We start from the raw sequence: 19,869 nt of genomic DNA, 5'->3' as shown, positions 1-19,869 counted from the left end.
TTAGTGCCAGTAATTTAGTCTCAAGATATAAGAACAATCATACTTAATTTAAAAGATTGTATAAGAGCCATATTTTGAATAAAAATGATTGCTGTAGTATTAATGGCAATTACCTGACTTCATGCTGTATTTTATGGATAACACTGTACATTTAAAGTATGACAAGACTTCCTTTTCTAGCAAAATGGCAACATGCATCTAATTTGAATAGAGAGAATGGGGAAGAGGAAATATTCTAGAAGTCCGGTGAATCCCAAGCAGGAAAGTTTTTAAAAAGAAACCCACATCCAGATATTTCCCAGAGAGACCACAGAAACAAACAGATCTCAACACAGCCAGAGAGAAGAGGCAGATTATCTACAAAGAAATAGCAGGTAGATTGACAGCTGTTTAGTTTGTGGAAGGGAGCAGAGGTTCATCCGATTGGAAGAAATTAAATCACGTCTGAAATTCTAGCTGCAAAGGAGTCTAGGATATGGATTTTTTACATGCCTTGCCTCTGGAAGGCTTGCTAAAAGGAAGGTGGAATGGCCACTGCACAGGCGTGTTTACTTTCTGTCTCCCACACACTTGTGTGTAAGCTCCTTCAGATCAGATGGCTTGCTGACTGACCTCTCCTTAGTACCTGGAACAGCAGCTAACATATAGTTGCTGCTAATTAAATATTTGCTGATTAAAAAAGGATTATCATCTTATACTCATTGGTACTGGGCTTGGTCTCCTTGGTCCCATGTCAGCTGTAGAGTTATTCTTAAATTTTCCTTTGGAGATTAGAATTTGGTCCTGATGTCTTTACATTTGTCAGGTCAGTGCATTCTGGGAAAATTATCCTTATTTGTTTGATATCTCCAAAAGCATTTTCTGCTGGTACTGGTGACTTTAATGGTTTGCAGACAAACCACTGACTGCATAAACTATTGGGTAGATATTATTATAGGAATCTGCATGCAGCTGTTTGAATGAGATTGTTTTCCTTCTGACAAGTTTCAGTGTTTCTGGTTACAATATAAGTAATTTATTGAGCTCCCGACACCTGCTTAATACACTGTGCTAGATGACCTTTGTTAAGTCTGACTCTGTACCCAACCCAGAAACCTTAAATAACTTGCTGTATGCTGTTGTGCTTACAAGAGGCAGGGCCAGGATTTGAACTTGGGTGAAATGTATGCCCTGTATCATCGTATATGCCGTGTACCATGGTTCTCATCCTTTACGCTTCTGTCACTGTTGCAAATGAAAAAAAAAAAATTCCATTCTTGCACCATTTTTAATTGTGTTTACGATTGCCTGTATTAAAGTCTTCCTTTTTAAAATGTCTAAATAAGACATGTAACTTTAATAAAAATACTGCCAACTATAAGTGCTAGATTCCAGTTGTGGTTATGTTGTGTGACCTCCCATAGGCTTTTACATCAATAATTTGCTATGAAGAGGAGGGGATTTTAAAAAAATAGATTATCTGTTGGTTCCCTTTTTAGTGGGCTATCCTAAACACATCTGAAAAGATTTTGATTAAAGTGGTCTATCCTAACGTAATGGCATTAGTGTATTTGAAAGTAACTACATATTCAAAACTCCACTCTCTGGCAGCTTTCCTTATCCAGAATGCTGCAGAGAACCTGGGGAGGGGATTGGAGGTTACTGTCCCTCAACCTTAAAAAAATTTTTTTTAATTTCATGTGTTTAAATTTTCTTGTACTTAATTCATGGGACTCTTCTTTCTCCTTATTTATCCTCCTCCCAATCTATACTTCCCCCTAGTCTTCTCCATCGCAGCAAATGGCACAGACATCCATCCATTCAAGTTAGAAGTCTAGGAATCCATTCTTCTCATTGCTTCACTTCCCATGTTCATTTCAAGTCTCAACTCTTCCTCAAGTGCTTCTTCCTCTTCTGTCTGCTTCTGCCTCTATAAAGACAGCTTTTTAAAATGTAAATCTCATCACCCCTTCTCAGGACTTCCTGGTGGTGCCCCACACCCTCTGCAAGGCTTGCAAGGACCTGCATGATCTTGCCTTGAGCCACCCCTAGTGTCTTTCTGCACACCTGTCCTCCCCCATGCTGGCTGTGTTCCTCCAGCTCCTGCTCAGAGTGCTCTGCCCCAGATCTTTTGGCTCTTTCTAACCATCAGTGTCCCATCTCAGATACTAACTTTTCAGTGCAGCTTTTCCTGCCTATTTAATAATCCATCATCATGGTATCATGTTACCCTCTTTTCTTTTATCCAGCATGTTTGCCACTGCCTTTTTTTTTTTTTTTTTTTTTGTCTTTTTGTCTTTTTGTCCTAACAGTCCAAGGTTCCCATGAGCAGGCAACTCTTCCGTCTTGTTCAGTGCTCTGTCCCTCGGGTACATAGTAGCTGTTTAATAAGTACTAGAGTGAAGAAGTGAATAACCATTCTAAATAATTTTAGTATTTGATATTTAAAGCCCATTGCTTTCCACAAGAATTTTTAATGAAGTCCTAGCATTTTTGTTCATTTTTGCTTGTTAATAAGTGTGAAGGGAGCAGAGTTAGGTACAAGAATAATTTTGAGAAATGCCAGATTCAACAAAAGAAAACAAAGTTATGCAGTACAGTTCTTGGCAGAGCCTTCAATTTGCTACAGTACACGGTCTCCACAAAGGTTAGCGCTATGTCAGAAGTGTGTCTGACGCTGGGTGTCTTCTTTGAGAATTATCACATGGGACTGCTGTTCTTTACAGCACAGTCTGGGAAATGCTGCCTTAGATTAAAGCCCATCATAATAAGAAGGGGGAAACGGCCGCTGTGTTGACTACAAGGAAGCAGATATATTGACCATAGGAGGACAGGCTGACAACCAAGGACTAGGGAAAAATAAAACCTGTGAAAAAGTGGTGGACCCGAAAAGAATACAGCAGTGGCGCTCTTCAGGGTTCTACACGCGTCTCTACCCCCTTGACTGGATTTGTCTGTCTCTAGCAGCTGGCACAGTGCTGGGCCCAGAATGAACATACGGTAAATACGTGTTGACTATTCAGTGACGAGTGAACAGTGGTGGCCCAGATCACCAGAAAATAATTAAACTGAGATCAGTTTGGTTTGTTTAAGAAAGCAGGAAAATAAAGTTTTTTAGGGAATTTTTCTTTCTAAAGGATTAAAATAAAAATGTTATTAGTACTTATGAGAATACTTCATTGGTTATTATACTGCCTAATGGCTTTGCATAACTAGGACTTTACTATATATTGTCTTATTCAAAGCAAGCACTGACTGTAACAAACATGCCTGTTTGCCTCGGATATAATGATGGATCTCTTTGAAAGGGTGAAAATCTTATTTTACCATATGTAACTATGCTTGAGATATTTGTTTTTCATTCCTCTTCAGGCAAAGTGAAGCAGATTTGGAATTTAAATAATTTGATGATATCGCCTAAATTTTTTTGAAGTTAGGTTTTGAGGTGTAATTTACAAACTGATGAGATGTACTTTTTAAAGATGTAGTTGAATGTGTTTTGACAAATTACACAGTTGGAAAACTATCACCATAATCTAGATGTAAAATATTTCCGTCACCTAAAAAATTTTCTCTTGCTTCTTTGTAGTCATTCCTCTCCCCTTACTCCCAGTCACTGGCAGCCAGTGATCTCATTGTCCCTGTAGTTTTGCCTTTGCAGAATGTCAAGAATGAAATCATATAGTATATATAGCCTTCTGTTCATGGCTTCTTTCACCTTGCATAATGCTTTTGAGATTCATCCATTAATAACTTGTTGCATATATTTGTAATTTGTTTCTTTTTATTGCTTTCTAATATTTCATTTTGTGGATGTACCACAGTTTGTTTATCCATTTGCCAGGTGATTGACATCTGGGCTGTTTCCAGGTTTCTGTTGTTATGAATAGAATTTCATTTCTATAAACACTTGCATACAGGTCTTTGTATGAACGTATGTTTTTATTTCTGTTAAGTGAATAACTAGAAGTGGCTCCTCTAGTCAGTGTTCTTGTTGACTTTATAAAAAAAATACCAAACTTCCAAAGTTGCTCTACCGTTTTGCATTTCCACTAACAACGTGTGAGACTTCCATTTTCCGCGCATTTTGGCCAGAATTGTGTATTATATGTATTTTTTTCACTTTAGGCATTCTAGTAAGTGCATAGTGGCACCACATTTTGGTTTTAATTTTACTTTTCTTCATGACTAATGATGTTACACACCTTTAGACGTGCTTGTTGAACCTTTTGAGTTCTAAGATTTTTTTTCAGTAAATTCCTTGTACAAGTCTTTATCAGATATGTGTTTTACACATAATTTGTTCCCAGCCTGTGAATTATTCTTACATTTTCTTATCAGTTTCTTTTAAAGGAAAGTTTTGATGAAATCTAGTTTATCACTTTTTTCTTTTATGCTTTATGGTTTTTGTATTCCAAGGAACCTTTGCCTAATCCAAGATCACAAATATCTTTTTCTATTTTTTCTTCTAGAAGTTTTTATAGTCTTATATTTTACATTTAGTTCCGTGACCCATTTTGAGTAGATATTAGTATGTAGTGCAAGGCGAAGTTGAAGTTCATTGTTTTGTGAGTGGATGTCCAGTTGTTTAAGTCCCATTTGTTAAAAAGAATATCCTTTCCCCTTTGAATTGTAGCCCAAATTTTAAGACTTAAAATTAAGATTCTCAAATAAAAGTGGTGGTCATAAAAGATTAAATATGTATTTACAGAAATATGCCTATTTGCATTTTTTATTATTGCTTTAGAAGACAGGTGTTCTCTGTTTAATTGTTTTCACAAAGCATACCATGAAGTACAGAGGAGATATCATTAAGTATTTTGTGGTGATTATAATAGCCATCTTAAACATGGAAAATTGGTATTAAGACAATTTAAGTGAATTGGGAATCCTAATTTTCTCTGTAAGTAGAAAGTTCCCTTTCATACAAGATTATTTTTGTGGAAGCTTCATTTTTATAAGGGTTCTGCACCCATTCATTGCCTTAATTGTTCTTCAGTGAAACAAAAGCCCTTGGTAGGTATGATGATGGTGGTGGTTGGTGATAATGGTGGTGGTAGTGGTGGTGATGGTTTCGGCTAAATTTACTAACTAGTTACAGACATAGAAAACTCTGTATCTACTGTATATGATTCAAACTGTATCAACAATTATAGAATACTATGCTAACATTGAGTAAGAGTTAGCCCATGTGGAAGAGAAATTTAAATATAGCTATCATCAAGTCAGTCTCATGTTAATTCAGCCTCAAGGAACCTTTCAACAAAAATAAAGTTTCTTAAATTGGAATTTCTTTCTCAGTAAATGTTGCAGGTTCTTGCTTTAAATAAAACTATTTTTGGTGAAAATTTTCAAACCAGGTTAAATAAAGAATGATTCTTAGCTTTTTCAGATGATTTTTAGGTTTTTCAAGAAGTCAACCTAGAGTTCGTCTTAATTTCAAGCCTCCAAAATATTTGTAAGATACGTTTTTTGTTTTCAGAAAAGAGATGGCTCCTCAGGAACAGAGCTGTTCTTTAAATCACATTTGGATCCAGTATCACTAGAGGGCAGTAAACACAAACAGATTTCGTGGATTTACCTGTGTTAAGGTTGTTTTTGTACTATTAGCATTAATCAAAGAAAATATAGTTTTTATAATGTAAAAGTGGATTTAAAATCCTAGGTTATAAGAAACATAAGTTATAACTTAATTCTAGATTATTGTCTACCTCCAAAACTATTTTTATGGCATTTAAAAGCAAAAGAACAGTGATTTTAGAGACCCTGGTATGCTATAGTTATTGTAGTTAGTTTAACCTTGCCTCAGAATTCTTTAAGGGTCTTTTAGCAATTAGATTTGCATACGTTAAGCTGAACAGTATGGGATGTGTGAAAGCCTACTTTATACAGATTTGCTTCTTGATTAATAACAACTCCCAGAACTTTGATCCTAAGTAGAAAGATGTAAAATAAATATAATTCATTATAGAATAAACTATTTTCCAAAGATGTTAGTCTTACTAAAAACAATGCTATTGTCGGGGAAATCCCTTAGGTTGGAGAAATCTAAGAGTTAATAACACTTACTTTAAATAATATTTAATACTTTAAGCACAATAATAGATTGTATAGTAAAGAATTTATTCTGTTAATAGACATATTGTTTATAGACTCTAGGCTAAATATAGATCTAATGCCTGAAATATTTTTTGGCAATTTAGAGTACTCTGAAGCCAGACACAGCCTAGGTTCAAATCCGTGCCATGCCTACTCGGCTTTGTGACCTTGGCCAAGACACTTAACCTTCTGAGCCTCAGTTTCCTTGTAGTTTGGTTTATTTGTTTCTTTTTTGCCCTATTCAAAATTATGCCTTATCTCTCTTGACCTCTGTTGCAAAGGCATTGATTCCAGCATGTGTTAGTGTATCAAAGATTCAACCCCATCTGCAGAATTTTGCATATCCTAAAATAGTCCAGAAAGATGGTTGATGGCTTGGGCTATTGGTTAAGGACCAAGAAAGTGAAGAATAAAAGAGGAATGGCATCTCAAGATTCTGAGGATTATTATTAGGAAGAGACAGAAAAAGAGAACTGAATGCTGAAGGAAATGACATATTTTTTTCTATTTCAGTACATGCACACACGTTTGTACATAAAATCATTTGGCTGTTTGGGAACAGTGCTTTACGAATCAGGAAACCTGGGTTCTCCCCCGGTGTGGGGCATCTGCTCCTTGTTCATGTAGCGCTCCCACCCACAAGCAGGTCTCACTGCCAGGTGAGGCTGCCTGTCTCTGACGCCAGCTTCCTGACTGCGCTTGTTAGTAGGATCCACCCTGTGCAGAGATCTAACCACAGTTATAGTAACAGTGGTTCCTTAATTCAAGATACTTTGGAGTCAGCACAGGGATTCAGGATGATTAGTCCACTTCTAAATTCATACTGTCCATCATAGAGTTTGAATCAGCCTAATTATATGACGAGCTGTTCATCCATCATGAAGAACAAAGACCAAAACAGAGACCTGGTCTTGCATCTCAGCCCTGGCACATGTACTGAACATTTAAGAGTTTCTGTCTTTTCACCTTAAAATGGGGGGTAATATCTATCTACCCAGGGTGTTGCAAAGATCAGAGATAAGGTATATAAAGCTCTGGATGCGTTGTAGGTGCCTAATAAATGCTGTAACATACTTGTTACAGTTTCTTCCTTAGAATTGTCAGAAGCCGAGTCTGACTGTAAGCATTGTGTGTTCCTGGCTCCATCCAGATTGCTTTTCTGGGTGGTGTAGATTTTTTCCTGTGGGCTCTTGCAGTGGAAAGGAGCTTCTGGTCTGTTTCTCATGGGAAATGAAGTGAATTTAAATTTGGCTCTGAGCTTTTAAGAAAAAGATTTCTTATTCCCTAGAAATGTGAGAGTCTTCCTTGGTACTTTTTACTTCACTTTTTGCTTTGTTCATTGCTAGGTCCCCAGTATCCAGGACAGTGTTAGGAATATAATTGGACTGTAACAAGTATTCATTAAATAAAGGGGTGAGTGTAGGATAGTTAGCGTTTAGAGAAGGGCTGGAATATTTGGTCTTAGATGTACTTTGAATGATTTAAATCTGACTTTGAAAGACCAGCTTGAAGTAGGTGGAATAAAAGAGGGAGGGTATTGTAGGCAGTGAGTTCACTGTAAGTAAAGACAGGAAATGGGCCATCTGCTGTGTCTTAGGGATGGGTGAAGTAGTAGCCTGTTGGGAACTGAGCATGGGTGGAAAGAGCAGTCAGAGATGGGCTTGGAGTTGGGGATGTGGGTCAGATGTTGTTGGTGTGGAGCTTATGGAGGAGTCTGGATGTGACGAAGCAGGTGATGCCAAGTCGTCAGTGACCAGCTTTGGAGGAGTGGGCTGAGGCTGGATTTGAGGAACGCTGGCCTGGCAGTGGAGATCAGTCAGGGGTTGGAAGGAGAAAAGCCAAAGAAGATAAGCTCAGAAGCAGGTATACTGCTTTGGGTATGAGACGTGGAATGACGTGATGCAGTTGAAAGGGAACATGATATACTTTTTAAAAAATAAAGGATAAGCCTGGGAGTTTAAAAATGTAGGCACCTTAATGGAATAAGTTAATCATCCTCACCGTCACCTAAACCTTTTCATCACTATGTATCAGATGTTGTTTTCAGTGTTTGCATATAGTATCTTATTTAATCCTCATAGTAATTACTCTGGTTATTTATTGCTGTATGACAAATCGCTTCAAATTTTGTGGCTTAAAATATCAATTATAATTTTTCATTGTTTTGTGTACTTCGTTGTGGTTCAACATCCTCTCTTGGCATCATCGTGTGGCTGCTGTCAGATGGTGGCTGGGGCTGGAGTCATTTCAGGGGGCAACGGCCTGGGTTGCTGAAACGGACTCTTCACTCCCAAGTCTGGATCTGGGCTGGGGTGGCAGGCACAGCTGAAGACTGGCCAGGTGCACATGTGCACTTGCTCAGACCCACTCTCTCCTCTGCCTCCCATCTCTTTCTCTCTGTCACTCTCCCAGCAGCCTTCTCTCCATAAAGTTGGCATGGTCTTCCTTGTAGCATGGCAGTCTCAGAATCTTTCTTACAAGGAGGCTCAGGGGTCCCAACAGCACGTTCAAGGAGCCCAAGGTGAGAGCTGCAAGACGCCCTGTGACAGCCTCCACAGTCACGCAGCATCCCTTGTCGGTCCTACAGGCAGGCCAGCTCAGATTCAGTGAAGGGTAGTGTGGCTCGTCAGGAAGCGTCTTTGGAGACCAGCTACCACGGTAAGCAATTTTACAGATGAGGAAACTGACCCACCAAGAAGTGAGAGTATTTTGTGAGGGTTATGCACAAAAGGATTTGAATTCAGAGTCCGTGTCCTTAGTACCTGGGTGAACTTGGGAAAAATCACTGTCTCTCTAGTTCTCACTTTACATGGAAATGACGAGATTGGAGGAGATGATATTGAAGGTACTCTGGATTTCTCTCAGCCCTTAAGCCTTTGAATTTAGGTGATGGGAGTGGGAATGAGAAGGAACACAGAAGGGAAAAGGCATTTTGTAGAAGATAGAACTTGGTAACCACGTTGGTGGAGGGAAGGAAATGTGGTGGAGGGGAGCACGTCAGGGTTACTCAGGATCCAGTGGGATGAGTTATATTACGAACACCTACTAGAAATCGGTTCACATGAAATACCTACTGTGCCACAGGGGTCATTGGTTTCAGTCTGGGACACTGGACTGTGGATCCCCTGAGTGAAAGGGAGTAGTCATAATAAGAACCACTTTAAACAGAAGAATGGATCCACCAGTTTTTTTTAAAGTTTGAGATGGCTGGCAGGGCATTAAAGAAGGAAGAGTAGCTTATAATCATTTGAAAATGTGGTACCAAAATTCAAGTTAGAAGTGGTCATTAAAGAGTGTTCGGCCCAGGACAGAGTCTTTGTGGATATCCCAAGTGAAAGGATGAATAGAAGAAGGCAAAGAAGGTGTGGTCAGAGAAGTGGGAAGAAAATCTCCTTATAGAAACTGAAGGTGCTGGGATTTGAGGGAACACTTCAGAGAAGTTGAGGAGAATGAAAGACTAGTGAAAGGGGAGGACCTTTGTATTCTTCTGGAAGCAGTTTTAGTGGCATATTGGGGTTTGACATCTTTTGTAGAGGATTAAGGAAATGAAGGAATTTAGGAAATGAACACAGTGGGTGTGAACTGTGGCTGAGGACTTTGGCCGCAAAGGACCAGTAGAAACTCAAAAAGGCAGGGTATTCCATAGCTGTTTCTGATGAGGGTGTGCTGTCTAAGACAGGATGCAGGAAGACTGGGCAGTCACCACATCAGCAAGTCACAGGAGTGCAGAGCAGTGAGTACGAACTGAGGTGGAGGTGAGATAGAATGGACAGAACTTTATGCTCCAATAGAGTAAAAGCTAGATGCCCCTCATTTCTTATCCATAAGACCTCTTTAGTGTTAAAGTTACCGAATGATGCCATCCCAAGCCTACTAGAAAAGATTGCTTTTTCTCACAGAAATTTAGATTTTTTATTGAACTCTCCTTGTAAAAGGCCTGATTACTCTTGAGCTCAGTTCTGGATTCTTAAGAGCCACTCTTATACCTCAAACTTTGTACATAATCATAAAAATGTTCCCTTCTGATGAAAATATAGATCTTGAAATCTGTCCCCAGAATTCTGCATTCTTTAATCATACACAGTGCATTAGCTTTCAGGGTTTTTTTTTCCCCCAATCAGATTTATCATAAATCATCCCCACCCTTAGATTTTAAGGTTATGGAGCTCAGCCTATATAATATTAGAAACAAAAGGAGCTGAGAACAGCAGTGCCACACAGGTGAGGAAATGTATCACTTCCACTTACGAATTCTGGACATTAATCGTGTTTTATAATTACACTATGCTGTTATGTTGGACTGGGGAAGAACTTTCCTTGTATCCATGTCTCCAGGGAAACCACTTGTTTTGGATTTGACAGAGGGAGACAATTAAATGCCTTTTCTTAGAGCAGCTTTTATTTTGAAGAGAAGTCAGAGAATATTAAAATTCATAGAAATGACTCCGAAAGGATTGGCAATTCTTATTTAAGAATGAACTATGAATTTTGCAGTTTTATGGTGGTAGTCATCACTGCGAGAGGGAAAGCCCATTCATCTTTTCATGGGTGGCCTCAGCTGTAGGGATACCGTCTTTAAATGGCGTTTACCAGAGGTGAGCAGGAAAACCTCCTCCCTAGAGGTTCGCCCTTGCCAACCAATCACAAAGCAGCCTGAACCTAGTCCACGCCCCCTGCCCTGATAGACCCAGGGACGCAGTGTGATTGGTGCATAGTTGGGATTTTATGGGAGGGGTTTCTTGTCACTCTTCCCCGGCTTCCCTGCAGTTCCTTATTTGGTAGCTTTTGACAGAACTAGTCTTTCTTGCAGCTAAGCATCTTGACATACATTATTCATTAAGCCCTGGAGCTCAAGGAGAGAAAGATGCAGACCCTTAGATCTTTAGATGTTTCTTTATCACATGAATTTTCTTTATTCAGAATAGAGGTTGAATTCTGTTGCATTCTGGAGTTTTACAAATGGCATGTATTCAGTGGGAAGCCGGCTGGATGGAATCTAATGCGAGGCTTTCTTATGTATACTTAATTACCAAAAATCTTTAAAAACCTACACACTCCGTGGCTTGTGGAGATTGTCAAAAGTATAAAGGTTTTGAAGATAGACATATTTTAGAACTTACTGTCTTTCTATATAATCAATCAAAAATGCCTGAAGCAAACTATTTACTGTCAGTATCTTGGGGCTACATAAAGGTAAGATTTATCTAGCCTTTGTAAACTCCTGGTTACTCTGATTTCATAACTGATAATTTTAATAAATTACAATGAAATTAAGCTTTTTAGGCAATCTTTTGTTTTGCTTAGACATGAACTACAGAAGGAATGTGTGTTTTTAGCGGTTAAGATCAGGAGAAATTGTTTAACTTTTATTAGTTGTCATTTGCATGTTAAAATAGCTTCTTAATGCTCAGCGTTTTTTCTGTTTGTCATGTGGTATAGATTTGAGTTGTGCTTTTCAGTATCAAGGTAATTGAAGAAATTCATTGGAAATAAATTATTGGGCTAAATTATTTATACTGATATATGGGTTCCAATTAGTATGTAGCACTTAAAGTTTATAAAAATTAATTGGTGGCTCTTTCTAAATCTGCACTACTCTTACCTGGTGAGGAGTATTTTTTTCACCTTTGGATATAAAAATCTAGATGACATCAAAATTGACATTACTTGACATTTTAGAGGGTATCTTATTAAAATGAACACTTGATTATCTATTTGTAAAACTGGAAGACATAAATTTATTAAATTTATATGATACTGCTATATTTGTTAATCTCAAAAAATGAATTAGTACACTGTGTTTAATAAGATTGTGTTCCTGCTTGGCAAGCTTCTTGCATGCCTTGTGGTAGTGCTAACCTGGAGATCCTATATATTGTATAACAAGAAGCAGGAGGTAGAAAAACCTCTTTCAGTCCTAAATGAAGCATCATTTCAGAAATTGGAATTTATTTTGGATATTTGAGCAGGTCACAATACACATTTTAAAAGAATCCTTTTCCATTACTTGATGGGCTCTCAGATTGAAATGCTTTTCATTTTCTTTGTTTCTTCTTAAAAGAAAATTTCCTCTTTCCTGTGAGATTTACTTGCATTCTAAGAAAACTTATTTCATTATTAGTTGTCCGAATAGTTATGATTCCTCACCTTTCTTTAAAGCTAGATGATCTAAAATTTTTAATTTTCAGTATTTGAATTTTGCTACCATTTCTTGGCTTAAATTTTTTTTAAGTACAGAAAAATGTAGAGAATAATAAAGGATCTCTCCCAGCTCCCCCAGAATTCATTTCTTAGACAGCTTGTATTTGATACCTTTTTGAAGGGCTTCACATGTGTGTAATTGATTATGAGTAATACCTCCAGGAATCTAAATACAGAATTATAATGCTTTTTGCAAAAAAATTTGCTGGACATTTTGTTTATGTTTTAATATTATATTGCTAAAAACACACTTGGAAATGACAAATATAAGTGTACTTAGTTTTGTTGTGTATTTTGAAAGATTTATTATTAAACAGCTAATGCAGTGTTTATTTTAGCTTTCAATGCTGATATACATTGAACTTGTAGTGTATCATAGTGCAGCATATTCAAATGATTTTTACCAGATTATTTTGGGGGGAAAATAAGCATTTACTTAATGTTTGACCTTAATCACCTTCTTAATTATAGAGGATTTATACTGTACCTAGTAGCACATTGGCATGAGTGCAGAAGTACAGGGATTACATTCAAGAATACTTTAATTTTATTACTTAATTTTGCTTCCTCAACAGTGTTAAATGTAGATAGAACATAAATTGGAAAACTGTAGTTTAAAAAGCAATATACAGTATTCAGTTCAACTGCATTTTCACTTTCCTTTATGCTTTAAATTTGCTGCACAAAGACATTCTGATGCATGATGAGAACAAAGGATTTGAAAGCATTCACTTAGAAAAATCTTCCTCTTTTTTTCCTTTGTTGCAACAATAATTATATGTTATTTTAGACTGTTTAGACCAAAGACAATCAGAATAACTCATCAACAGAAAATCTTTAGAGGTCACCTTAAAAAATATCTAAGTGCTCAATTAAATTGTTCTGCAGCTTTGCAACCAGTTCTGTTAAAAAGCAGTTCTATATTTTGTCTCTTCTAAACCTGTAAATTGAAAACCTATAACTGTTCTAAGATAAGAACATTTTATTGTTTTTTCTGATCATTTTCCCCTCATGGCAGTGTTTATAGTTACCGTAATAAATGGTATGCAGTTATCTTAAAATGAGAGAAATTCCACTTACTTTCATTTAAAAATGACTGTTGAATGGTTTAGCTAGTTCTTTAGCACATCCAGCTATGCAAATCCAAAACCCAATTGTAAAATCAACTATCATTGAGAAAGCACTGATGGTAATTTTTGTGGTTATTAATTTAGCTTCCCTGGACTGTACATTTTATATCAACAGCAAAAACAAAGGGAAGCAATTTTAATTCCTTTTAGAAAATGTTTTTGTGTTATTACTTAACGGACTATCTGAAAATTGCCTTTAGGAAATCTCCTATACTCTTAGGAAGAAAGAGGACTGCTTAAAATATTGTCTCATCTAATTATGTTGAAAGGAAATGTTGAGTTCCTTGGAGCCCCTTACAAGTCTTGGGATGGAGATAGGTGTGTGATAAAGGGTTTCTCCACCCAGGCTTTTGGGTTTTGAACAAAGGCAGAAGGGTTGTCTAGGAATGGATGTATATGATGCAGACATAATCAGTGGACTATAATCTGTCAGTTATCTATCTGTACAGTAGATCCCTTTCACTGGCATTTTTTTGCCTTAGTTATCTATACTAATTGGCTATTTTGATGAGTTGTATAATCCAACTGCCAGGAAAATTACACCTCGTTCTTTGTATTGTTCCAGATAAATCCAGTAATGTATGCAGTGTATCTGCAGATCCCATGCAGTTTTTCTCCTTGGGCACAGAGCAACATATTCCTCATACCAGGTTGCTCACAAGTTAGAAGGTAGCTCTGTAGAAAAACTCAGTTCCTATCTAACTTTTCCAGTTGCACCCCCCCCCCATCGAGGTTGCATCATTTTTTAGTTAAATTGAGAGAAATGCATGGAGGGTAGGTGAATACAGTGGTTCCTGTATCAGACTGAGGAAAGGCTAGGAGTGGCTGAAAGCCTTACCTATTCCTCCATCTTTTAAGAAAGGACTTTGTCATGACCAGGCAGTACTTAATAGCAACTTTTATCTCATAGCACATGGATAGTTTTAGGTCAAAGAAATACTTCATTAAATATATGTTTGAGATGTTTAGCAGATTCTCTTTTGATTATATTTTGCCTAAAGAGTAGATTTTTTTCCAAGAGTAAGTGTCATTTGTTAAACAAGATTTACTTACCTTATGCATGGTATTATTGGTATATTTTTGAAGTATGGTGACCATTTCCTATATGAATAATACCCTAAATTATTTTTTGGAATTGGTAGGGGAGATAGATATTTGGATACATATTTTGTGTAGGCATGAGTGTAGTTAGATCTGTCATCCATTTGTTCTGCCATTGTGAAAATCAGCTGTCAAGATAAAAGGCCCAGGGAACTGGGAGACAGAACACAAGTAATGTTGATCACCTTCTCTATGCCAGTGCAAGTTAAGTGATCTAATGGATTCATAGTTGATTGCCTATAATTTGCTCAAGAAAATACTGTATAGAAGATGGACAGAAATTGTTTTGAACACTATTGGGAATGTCTTCATGAATATTCTTAGGAGGTTCCAAATTTTATTTTTTCCCCAGCAGGTCCTAATATATAATGTTCAGTGAAACTAAGCAACAACCCATGTTCTGTAGACTGCATGATACTGATTTTAAAAATATACATATATCCCTATGACTTACTTATTTTATAACTGGTTGTTTGTACCTCTTAATCCCCTTCTCCTGGTTTGTCCATCCCTTATCCCCCACCCCAAGTCTGGCAACCACTGGTTTTTCTGTATCTGTGAGTCTGTTTCTGTTTTGTTATATTTGATCACTTGCTTCTTAGATTCCACATGTAAGTGAAATTGTACATTGTTTGTCTTTCTCTGACTTATTTCACTTAGCTTAGTACCCTCCAGGTCCATCCATGTTATCACAAATGGCAAGATTCCATTCTTTTTTATGGCTGAGTAATAGTCCACTATTTATATATATCTCCCACAGAATGTAATGTACAGCACAGAGAATATAGTCAATAATATTATATAAATTTGTATGATGCAGAATCTGTAAAGCTATTGAATCACTGTGTTGTACACCTGAACCTCATAATAACTCAGTTAAGTCAACTATACTTCAACAAATACATATTTTTTATATACACATACACACACATACACACACACACACACACACACACACAGATGGAAAAAAAGGCATAGAAGGAAATATAGCTAATTTTATGTGATTATTAGCAGTGGGACAGTGGGGATATATATGAGTTCTAATTTTTTATATATAGCTTTCTAGATTTTCTGTATCACCTGTGCATTTTATAATCAAAGTAAGTTATTAAAAAAACACAAAGAAAGGGAACTTTGTGTTCTGGTTTGAGGATAAGCTCCCTCAACCTGTAAATTAACAACCAGAGGAATTTGTTACTGGCGATAGCCAGGTCTTCAGTTTTGACTCTAGGGGAATGCTAGTACCCATTTCTTGTATCCAACAGTCAACTGAAATATTTTATTGATTTCCCTCAGTGCTTTACCATGATGAATTCTTATACCTAATCTGAACGGTCAATAAAATTAACTCTGGAAGCAATTTGCCAGATTATCTTGAGTTAGAACACTTTGGTATGAACTACCCAGAGAATCAAGATTTTTTTAAAATTCTAATAAACTAATTAAATACTGAGTTAGAATTACATTTCAAACATTACTAAATGACGGATTCAGTACTCTCTTTCCCTCATACTTAAGTGAGGCTTTATGGTGTAAATCAAAATTTTAAAGGCAACTAAATATTGGAGTAAAATACGACTTTCTTGGATCAAGAATCTAATAGTTGCTCAATATATAGAAAAATTCATTGTTTAGGGAGGATAAGAGAAATTTTAAGGTATATTAAAGGCCTCTTTGGGTTATTTTGGGATTCAAAGGAAGATACATTAAGAAGCAGTTGATAGTTGGGAAAGCATAACATCCTTAAGAATTCTGGATTGTGATAATGTCACATGGTGGTGGTAGATAAATTCCAGGGTTTCTTTGATAAAACAGGCACCATGGCACCAGTAGAGTAAACTGAAGTTTCAATTGAACAGGTCAATTTCCAGTTGTATTTATGGGACTGAGGGAAATGGATTGGTAAATTCTGTAGATGTTGAGAACCAATAAATCCCTAGTTAAAAAACAGTTTTTAAAGGAAACATATAGTATCTATTCAAATATTTTCTCCAGAGTTCTGGTAGGATACTCAGATAAATCTATCCAGTTTTGCTTTGGAAGGAGAAGACTACATTGTAACCTCTATGCAGTATACATATTCATTTCTGCTCATGACAAGTTAATTGATAAAAACATACCATGTTTTATTGTGTGGCAACCCTTTTATGTGTTTATAAATTCTTTTTTTTTCTGTTTTGTAAGTACTGATAATACATGTTTTTTTTTATGCTTAATGTGTTCCTTGAGTGTCTAAATCTGTGCTGTCCAATATGGTAGACCCCAGCTACATGTAACTATTGAAGTTAAATTAATTAAAATTTAATAAAATTTCAAATTCAGCTTCTCACTTGCATTAGCCACATTTTAAGTGGCTGACGGCCACGTGCTAGTGGTTACTGTAATGGACAGCAGAAATTACAAATTTTTTCATCATTGCATAAAGTTCTGTTCGATGGCTCTGATCTAAAGTGTCAGGACAGGTTAAAAATTCTTTGGTGTATTTTCTGTATCTTCACATATGCTTATGTTATTTCACTTCGACTTTCCCCTTCTGTTATTTCATTTTATCTTTCTGTTTTTTTCAGTTTAAAAGGATGCTTAATCGGGAGCTCACCCATCTCTCTGAAATGAGTCGGTCTGGAAATCAAGTGTCAGAGTATATATCAAACACATTCTTAGGTGAGAATAACAATTTAAATGCAGTTTTTAAATTTTGAGTTGTTTGTATTTGGAGGTGGATTGAGATGCAAACTCATTTTGGAAATCAAACAAGAATAAAGAATTCTATTCATTTTCATTCATTGTATGAATAATTTGAGCCTCTAAGCTTTAGAACCTTAGGTGACACTGTACATTTATTATCTTTTACTTTTATTCAGAACTTTAAGGATTCTCTGAATTAAAGTTGTGTATTGCCCATTTTTCCAAAGTACTCAACTGTAAAGTATATTTTATAGAGAGATCTGTTCATGCATCCAACAAATGCTTGTTAAGTTCCAGCCGTTGCTGGGCACTTGGTATTTAATGATTGGTTAGAAATGGTCCCTAAACTCAGCGAGTTGATAGTCTAATGGACACCTTGTGTGATAACTGGAGAGGCAGGTAGATACAACACAAGCTAAAGGAGAGCTAGCTGAGAGTATGGTGTACTGGGACACGCCCACCCCACCCTCCATCCACAGAAAGAAAATTCAGTAAGCAAAAATCTGTAACTTGAACATATCCTTGATCTGAATTTACTTTCAAAACAAAACTGCAGTTAATATCTAATTAGCACATTCACTAAGCAGACATTTATTGAACCCACACTATGTGCAAGGGTGAGGTAGAGGAGCTCGCTGCCTTGAAGTAGTGGATGAGCATACTGGGACATCCTGTGTCTTTGAAAACCGCAATTACCTTTTGTGAGTCTGATATTCACTTATCTGATAACACTGGAGATTCTTGTTACATCTTACCCCTATCTCAGTATCGTATAGAAAATGTAAACTTGCAGGAGCAACCGTAGGCATTCAGGCATGCCTTGTCTGCTCCCCCCGTAGGACCCATTTCAGTAAGCTGTGAGGTTCACACACTGCTGTTTTTATATTTGTGCATGAAGTTTCTACCATTTCAAAGTAGGTATTGAAACTGGAGTTCTTACTTGGCAGGAGCAGTTTTCCTGCCACTGTAAGTGGTTTTCAGATAGCAGTGGAGTTGGTGAACAATGGAAATAACCAATGTTTTTTGTCTTTTCCAAGTCTGCCATCATAAGTTTTTCAAGAAAATTGTCTTGAGACATTCAAAGATGCAACCACTGAATATATTTGATGTTAATTACTTATTTGCTTAATTTTGTGTTTGAGACTGTCAAATTAAGTCCACATCAAATCGTAAATACTCAACTTCTCTAAAAGGAGTTTTACTTGGAAATATTTCCTAGAATTATAATGATCAATTAAAACTTGTCCAGTTATGCTTGTTATGATTAAAAAAAAAAACAGGTAGAATTAATAGTAAATGTAGAACACTTTCTAAATTTTTAAGATAAGCAACATGAAGTGGAAATTCCTTCTCCGACTCAGAAGGAAAAGGAGAAAAAGAAAAGGCCAATGTCTCAGATCAGCGGGGTCAAGAAGTTGATGCACAGCTCCAGTCTGACTAATTCCAGCATCCCGAGGTTTGGGGTCAAAACTGAGCAAGAAGACGTCCTTGCCAAGGTAAGATGATTTCAAGCGTCATGATCAGAAGTATGCAGTGAACTTTGATTCTTTCTCTTTTAAATAGACGGGAAAGTTCATTAACTTGTAGTCCCCCTCCCCCACCTTAGAAGATGGGAAAGCACTTTATAAGGCTTTTTCTAAATCCCTTGAGTTTTATTACTATGTGGATTTAGACAGGTGGTTTGGCATTCTTTATTTTACATCTAAATTTGATTGACCTTAAACGGTTAGAAATCTTCCAGGAGAATAGTTAAGATTTTTGAGAATAGGTTTTAACTATTGAAGAGATACCTCGAGATCGGTATTTCAAGGCTGTAAATGTGTTGTATTGTCAGAGGCGTAAAGCTAAGCACACCATTCAGTTTTTAGTATGTTTAAATGAATTCCCTAAAGTTTGTACTTACATGATATATCCGTACATTTAAAATGAATCATATTTTAAAAACCTAACAGTCTTTTCAGTAAAGTCAGTAATTTTTAAATGACTGTGTTCATGGTTTCATATTCTACTTCTGCATTCAAATTTGTTCTGTCCTCCCTTAACCCCAGGAACTAGAAGATGTGAACAAATGGGGTCTTCACGTTTTCAGAATAGCGGAGTTGTCCGGTAACCGGCCTCTGACTGTTATCATGCACACCATTTTTCAGGTAATGCCATTAAGTTCTGTCACCTCTCCTTTACTTGATGACGTAATGTCCAGTCTGTGACATGTGCATGTATTTTATCTCCTTCACTGCTCACCCTCTTTTACTTATTTTGATACTTTTTTCTCATTTGCCCCTTTACCAAGGGGAAGGAAGGATACAGAAAAGTTGGAGTCGGGGTAAAACACAAACAAAACAACCGTGGTTTGTTGTGTTTTTTTTTTTCCATTTAAGACAGAGATGTGATGGGGCAGAATGAAGCAACGCATTAAAGTAATAGTTTAAAAATCACCCACATGACCCTGACCTTTATAGAGAAGGGAGTGCTCACTTTAAGAATTCAATCAGCCCCTTGCTGACTAACCTTAGAATGTAATTTCTTCAGTCACCGTCTTGTGTACCGCTCTCTTCTTCTGGTAGGTTTCTCACTCATGTCAAGGTTTTGCCCCAGCATGGGGTTAGGCTCTGTGTGAGAGGTGGAGGCTGGAGATACTCTGGGGCTGGAGGGGGCAGCTGTAGCCCTAGAGAGG

The 19,869-nt window shown here is 36.9% G+C and overlaps 1 protein-coding gene across 7 annotated transcripts in view; it reads left to right on the top strand.

Moving 5' to 3' along the window:
- PDE4D (phosphodiesterase 4D) overlaps positions 1–19,869 on the top strand; it is a 1,348,493-nt gene that overhangs the window by 1,314,819 nt on the left and 13,805 nt on the right. For all 7 annotated transcript variants that reach the window (XM_010966266.3, XM_045525075.2, XM_074358671.1 and 4 more), the window contains 3 exons: positions 17,078–17,171; positions 18,519–18,691; positions 19,244–19,342. In XM_010966266.3, the coding sequence (XP_010964568.2) occupies positions 17,078–17,171; positions 18,519–18,691; positions 19,244–19,342 (366 nt within the window). The remainder of the gene's footprint in view (positions 1–17,077; positions 17,172–18,518; positions 18,692–19,243; positions 19,343–19,869) is intronic.

Source organism: Camelus bactrianus, chromosome 3 (genome assembly GCF_048773025.1).
Source record: "Camelus bactrianus isolate YW-2024 breed Bactrian camel chromosome 3, ASM4877302v1, whole genome shotgun sequence".
NCBI classification, from domain to species: domain Eukaryota; kingdom Metazoa; phylum Chordata; class Mammalia; order Artiodactyla; family Camelidae; genus Camelus; species Camelus bactrianus.
The sequence above is the reverse complement of the archived record's forward strand: the minus strand, read 5'-3'. Positions and strand labels throughout refer to the sequence as shown.